Source organism: Chionomys nivalis, chromosome 1 (assembly GCF_950005125.1).
Source record: "Chionomys nivalis chromosome 1, mChiNiv1.1, whole genome shotgun sequence".
Lineage (NCBI taxonomy): Eukaryota > Metazoa > Chordata > Mammalia > Rodentia > Cricetidae > Chionomys > Chionomys nivalis.
Window position 1 is genome coordinate 93859852 of NC_080086.1, and position 7342 is coordinate 93867193.

A 7342-nucleotide genomic window follows, 5' to 3' on the forward strand; every position below is an offset into this window, starting at 1 on the left:
CCTAACTCTATGCAGATTATCTAATAAGATTTCTTTTTCCCTATAATATGGTTATCTCCATTCTGGACAAAATGTCAATTAAAGACAAAGAATCAAAACCAGAAACTCCCTTGAAAACTGCCACTTACTTTTTGAGTGTTCTGCTGTGGTCTTTTCATTAGCACTGACTGCGTCTGAGTCCACTGTCAAACTCTTTTCCCGGACTCCAGCAGCTGGTAGGTTTTCGAAACCATTTCCAAAGCATCCCGTGCTGTTCTCCATACAGTCAGGTCATCCCTCAGACAAAGCTGCTATGCATATCTCAAACAGAACTGTACTTGGCAAGTTCTGTTTCCCAATGATGATTTTTCTTCTCCGTTTCAAATTTCCAGAATGTAATTTTTCACTAACGTGACTTTTCTTTAAGAGATGCCTAGAAACATTTCTTCTCTTCAAAGGTTTCTTTTTCTGCAACTTTTGTTTTCTGGTGCTGTAATTAATATTTTCTTTTTTGTTCCAGTGTTTGCCCAACAGTGGACATATGGAATGGCTCTGTAGTTTAGATCCTGTAGCAGTAATTCCATTGGGACCAGATAAATCCTTAGGATGCACGGCAAGACCAGACGCCACCAAGACATCTGCTCCACTATCGTTCTTGTGAATGACATCCACTTCCAATACTGCTGCAGGACCATATGCCCTAAACTGAAAAACTAAACCTGATTTGCATAGGAAATCTAGAAACAACTGCCTGGCTTCATTATTCCACATCTCCGTGTAGCAGGTAAGACACCATGCAGGCTACATGGATAGCTCTGCTTTGGCAAACTCATAATTTTCTCAGGTACAGATTTAAGATTTATTGCTTCTGAGTGAGGTATATGAACAGAAAGTCCATAGTCAATCAAAACAAGATGTAAAAATTGATCCAACACTTGAGAAATTTCTGCTCTGCTCCACTGACCCTCCAACTCACTTTTGATCAGGCAATTGGAACCAGGAATCATGGGCTCTAGCAGCAAGGCTCTCAAGGGCTCTGGTAAGTCAGAAAGCAAGGTAAAGAGGTATTGTACTGTATCAAAGAAATCCTCTAGCTGCACACCGAAGTCTGAGGGGTCATCGACAACAGTGGCGATACTGCCATACCGCCTGCCATTTTGGAGCGGTGCCCAAACAAATGGCTGTATTACCCAGGACAAAAGAGTCTGGGACTCCAGACTGAAAACAGTACCTGAAGATTGAAGTTTGTTTTCTTCCACCAGAGACGTAGTTACATTTAAATACCCACAAAGCAACATGCCATCTACCAACATTTCCACTTCCCAGGCATCGTCTAAATATTTCAGAGCAGTAATGCTCATTTTCAAATGGGCAAATAAACACATAATGAAGTCAAGGATCATTTTCTTAGAATATGTAAAGTAAATCCATTCATGAGACATGCCTTGTCTTGGAATACTTCTGATCTCTCTACTAAGTACCTTGGTATTATTTACAGGCACTACTTTATGCTGTCTATAATTTATTAAAAAACCAAATACTTTCTCATGCATCCACTGCTCTTCTGTTTTGGGTTGGTACCACTTTAAATCTCTCTTAGATATTGACAAGAACTCTAACCCTTTTTAATATTATCCATTGATAAAAAAAGGGGAATTATCTTCTTTAGGAATTAATCATGCTAAATCTGATGTTTTCTGATTTTTCAGTAACTTCACGTGAAATCCCCCAGTCTTTGATGCACAAATCATTTTGGCTTCTTCAAGCTGTCCATATCTTACCAGTTCAGTAGGAATTTCTACCAATTGTTGGGAGAGTGGTGTGAAGATCACAGAACCATCATACAGATTTACTCTTCTTGCCTTTGAGTGGCTGTTCTCAAGGATACTAACTTTGTGAGAGATTGCCTGGGGTGTCTGCCATGCCAGTTCTTGAAGCTTAGAACAGGGTGACCACCTCAGCAACTTCTTGATGACACATTTATCGCCACAAGTTATATTGACTTCCCACATCTCATCGTGTGTCTTCAAAAATTCACAAGCAATTATTCTGTTAATTACTCCCAAGGAAAAATAATCTGCAATTTTGCCTTTACACATTTTGGTGGGCTCATTCCATTTTATCCTACGAAGAAAAGAATGTATTCCCAGCCTGGGGATAGTTAAGAGTTCCCTGTTAACTGAATAAACTTCAGATCCATTTACTATGGCAGTATTACCATGATCAAGAACTTCCACTTCAAAGGATTCTGGCAGCAATACCCCCTTTGTGATGTCTCTGGACACGGTATGGTCTCTAGAGTATTCTATATGACCTCTCGCCAGAGGTCTCAGGGAGGTCTGCTTTTTCTGGCCATTTGTTCTTTCATTTAGAACATTGTTGAGTCCTATGACTTCATCTTCATTCCCAGCAAGTGGAATGTGAAAATTGGCCGGATGGTAGCAAGTGGGTGCAGACTCTTTAACATGGGTACTCAAGTCAATGTGGGGTTAAAGAATCTTTGTGACCGGGGGTCTATGAAGGATGAACTGCCTTTGGGAAGCTACTTGACTTAAGTCTTTGGTAAATAATTTTATACTGTCTTTTGTGATTTGGGGCCCATGCCACTTTCTTCAGGAATGTGTGCAGACCCAAGAGTGAATTTTCAATTTTTATTTTTAAGTCTGTACTTACAGGGCCTCTTCACTTTGCTTTTTGGTTTGGGTTCAACTTCATAACAAATTGATGGTTTCAAACTCCTGGCATATACACGTTGGGGATGCATCAAGTGATCTGTTTGGTTTGCAGAATGTGTTGCTAGGCTAGTTTTATTTATTGCATTGTGGCAACAGTTGCTTTCTGTGCTTTCTTTCAAAGGAACAGTGAATGCCTGATTTAACCTCTGATTCTTTTCCACACTCCATGCTTTCTTGGAGTGGTTTTCTCCATAAACATTAAGTAGCAATTTTATTGTTTGATTTATATGTTGATACCCATCATATAAGTCTATACCAAGTTGCCCATCTGATTCCCTGGACAGTATTACTGCTTTTAAGGGCTTCCCTAAGAAACTGTCTTCAAACCATCTATTGATTTCTCGTGGAATATCTATATCTCTAAGATCTGACAGAAAACACTGAATTGCTTGCATAGGTGTAAATAGCAGCTCTGGAAATTGATCAGAAATGGCACACAGCATATTTTCTTCTACAAATTGCTCATTCCCATAGTCCACAAAATAAACACAAGGGCCAGATGGCGACTCTGTTGTCTTCACCAAGGCTCTGTATGAGAGCCCATCCTCTATGTATTTACAGATACACAATCTCATTCTGTTCCAGTCATATGTGGAAGACATTTTAAGGCTAATCATCTCTGTGATTTTTCTCTCCAACATCTCTAAATCTTTACTGTTTCTACAAAGCTGGCAATAAAACTTTTTGGGACTATACACATGAGATATACACACATCTTCTTCACTTCCAATCTTTATATCAAAGGAAGAGTAATAGTAACTGTAAAGACTGACTGAAAGTGGGAGTGGCCTTGGTAAGACACTGCAGTGGATGGAGCTACAACGAAGGAAATATTCATTTGCACTTATAAGTGACGATTGTAAGTCCACTAAGTTACATAAGCATCTAGGCTGTATGAGAACTAAGGCACACACGATACAAGTAAATAGTCCTCCGCATGAAGCAATGAAATTTCCAAAGTCTCTGGATGACTCTGCTGTCCAGTCTAATAGATTACAAGTAGTGGGATCAACTAAATAGTTGAGGCAGCATCTGAAAGCTTGGGCTTCTAAAGTAAGAAAATGTGGGTTGATAGCACAAAGATCTTTAATGAAAACTCTCTCTTGATTTCCATAGTCAACAAATATTAGTTCAACCTCTTGATCTGATGCTTGAGTCAAAATGGCAGCCCTGTACCACTTCCCGTCTCTGGAATGCTTAGCCACACAGGCTATCTTCCCTGTCTGATATGGTTCTGGATGAATACTGTAATAATCTTGAATTTGTTCCATCAGTAATTTCAAATCCTCTAACTTACACAGAAGCTGACATGAGAAGTCATCTGGGCCATAACAATAAGAACAGTTGACTTCGAGAAGTTTCCCTGGCTTGAACACATATGCCTTATAAGGCTGTGACGAGATCGGTTCAGAACACAAATTGAGAGAACTGTTTAGATCCAGGAACCTGTGTAAAGATGAGAAATTTTCTTTCAGCTTTTCAGAATGACATTTTTCAGGCTTAGGTATTTTGAGAGGGGCAGGGGCCACAACATTTTTATCATGAAGTGTATCTTTAGATTTTAACTTTAACACTGAACAGTCTCTGACAGATTTGGGGAAATCTAATGATGCTACCTCTGCAGACTCTGCATATCCAGCTTGGAGCATCAGGGAGACAACATCCATATTTTCAGGGGCTTCAATATTCTGAATAGTCACCATGTACTTGTCACCTTTTTTTGCTCGAACTTGAAGCAAAATTGCTTTGTTCAGAACGATTTTTTTGAAATAATCTGTTGCTGCCTGTAGCCATGAATATGTGACAGGAGATACTTGTGCAAGTGAACAGTGCATGGCTAAGGGAGGCAAACCACAAAATTCTGGAAGCAAAATTTTTGCATCAAAAAATGGTATGGAGTCAGTACTTCCATAATCCAAGAAGTAAACATTAATCCAGTAATCATTCATTCCAGTGACGATAGCTCGGTAAAAACATCTGTCCTTGCTATATCTGGCACAACAGAACAGTCCAGGTTCAGGGTTTCTCAGGGTTAGTTCATCATTTTCAGATGCATCATAAAATGTATTTAAAGATTTCATTATGTCTTCAAATTTTTTCTGATGCTTACTAATGCGTACCCAGAAATTTGATGGGTTCAGTACACTCACTACAAATGCTATGTGGGTAGATTCTATCTCCATTCTTACTGTTTTAATAGGAAAACTTGCTTTGAAGTCCTCTTTTTCATTTAGTCCATCCACTGACTGTTCAACATTCCCAATGAAACCATCAATTGCAAAGCTGCCTGTATCAGAAGTGTCTGCCTCACTCAAGGCACTGAAAATGTTTGACTCAAATTCAGGGCAAAGTATTTGTGTGCCCAGAGTCCTCAGCAGACACTTAGTATTAATTACAGATTCTTGAGACTGTAAAGTCACATAATACAAACGTTCATCCTCACTGAACCAGTCAATGTGGGCATATACTACTTGCCCTAACAGGGCTTGCCTAAATGTAGTCAGTTGTCGTTTTCTTACTTCTGGGTCTGGACAATGTAAATATGTCAGAGAACATGGAAATGAAAACAACGGTGCAAAAATAAAATCCTGTTTCAGTTTCTTCACATGAATGGAGGGTATAGACTCACTGCTGCCATAATCCATGAACCAAATTTTCACTTGATTGTTGGGCAACAGCTGCTGGAGAATTCCTCTTTGCCACTGTCCATTTGTCCCTTTAGCAACACACAGGAGTCCAAAATTATCGCAAGTGGGGTTGTTTTCTTGATCTATTGTGTTGTAATGCAAATTCATACAGTCTGTCAAGTCTTCTAGCTCTGGAATCCACTTAAGTAACTGGCAATAAAATTTCTCAGGACCCAGTGCTGATGACACTTTGACGCTGTCCAAACTTCCCACTGGTAAAGACGGCTGTAAATTATCCAGGAGATACTGAACATCAAGTGAAACACTGTTACTACTTAATGATGACTTGGGTCTTTTTTGGTGTAGGAGGTCTGGCATTGGCTTGGGGAGTTCCTTTAGTATCTCCACAATGAGACGGAATGTATCCCTATCAATGAATCTTCCTAATTGCAATTCAAGAACTTCAGATATAACTTTGGGCGCCTCAAGAAGAATCATTTGAAGAGGCAAAACTGTTTGCATATTGACTTTCAGCTGTATTCCTACTAGTGACTTGAAATAATTCAAAGCCTTGGGAGACCATTTCTCTCCAACTGGGAGTATGTTGGCAAAAATGCCACATACAACTCTGGGAGGGAGCTCAAATAACTTGTCACAAGCAGAGGCTACTCGAGTCCCATCGACTCTCAGTTCTTCTCCCCGATCAATGAGCAGCACTGTGTAGAGTTCGTTGGTCTTCCCCACCACTATGCCTCTCTGCCATTCTCCAGTCACCTTTTCCTCCACCAGACAGAACTCAGCGACTCTCACATCATTCTTCACTTTGGGCATATACTGTATTTCCCTCTGCAATATGTGATAGTCAAAGGGACACTCACTGTTGCTTTTGCCTTGAAATTTCATAAGAATATCCTTGTGACACTCGATATGTAAAACTGTCAGATCCACATCTAAAAATGTTGGTAATAAAGATGTAGAATTCATTTTCTAAAAAAAACAAATAAGCACAAATTAGCAGATAGGTGGCTATCAATACTATATAAAATTGGTCTTATATAAATTTGATAAATAATACAAAGCACATGTTTTTACATTCATTTGGGGGGAGGTGAGACATACATGACACAGTGTGTGAATGGATCTCAGAGGAAAACCCATGGGAGTTAGTCTCTCCTTCTACCATGTAGGCTCTGGACATCAAAGTCACATCATCAGGCATGGTGGCATGTGCCCTTATTCACTGAGCCATCTCACCAGTCCTCACTTTTTAAAATCATAATCAAACATCTTGGCAAAAAAATGTATGTACTAGGCAAAATATTGTTGATGTAAGATGTGCTGAGATAAATACTCACCTTTGCACATCAGAAAATCTCTAGAAGATAACAAGACAAAAGAGTGTAGATAATTATTGGAATACACAGAGGTAATCCCTACTTCCCGGAAAACTTAGCAAACTTATACTAGATAACAGATGTGGTATAATGTAAAAGATAAATCAGGTTCACTAGTGACTTCATTTTCCTCCTGGGAAAAAAACAAGCTTCCTTTGGGGCTTCTAATAACCAACAATTCAAGGGGACAAGAAAAGAAAACAAGGACAGATATAAGTCAAAGAGGAGACCACGTGTGCATTCTTTCTCTTGTGCTAAGCTGCTGTGCTTAGACCCTGCCAACATCATTATGCAGAACCAGGCTATTGATTGACTAGGGAGCAAAGTGCTGAGGCCTAAATGCCACTAACGTAGGATAATCCTGAAAAGACAGTGAAGCCTGAGCAGACTTAACCCTCACAGAACCAGCCACAAAAAGAAAGAAAAGTTTAAGCCATGAGAGATAACTTTGCTTCTATTTTGGTCTCCATATCTAGAAAATTCTAAAAATAATAAAGCAAATATAAAGAAACTTTAAAATACTCTCAGTGCTCTAGACTGATTTTGAACGTACCCCAGCGTACATTGCTGAATACTATTATAATGTTATTATCATGGCCTGGCTCTG

At 39.3% G+C, this 7342-nt stretch overlaps 1 protein-coding gene across 1 annotated transcript; it reads right to left on the minus strand.

Annotated features, from left to right (window-relative positions):
* Positions 1-270: 270 nt before the first annotated feature.
* Tdrd15 (tudor domain containing 15) lies at positions 271-6325 on the minus strand. Its single transcript, XM_057779304.1, is given in 3 exon segments — positions 271-749; positions 752-2554; positions 2557-6325. Coding segments are annotated over 3 exon segments (6051 nt in total).
* Between the last annotated feature and the right edge of the window lie 1017 nt (positions 6326-7342).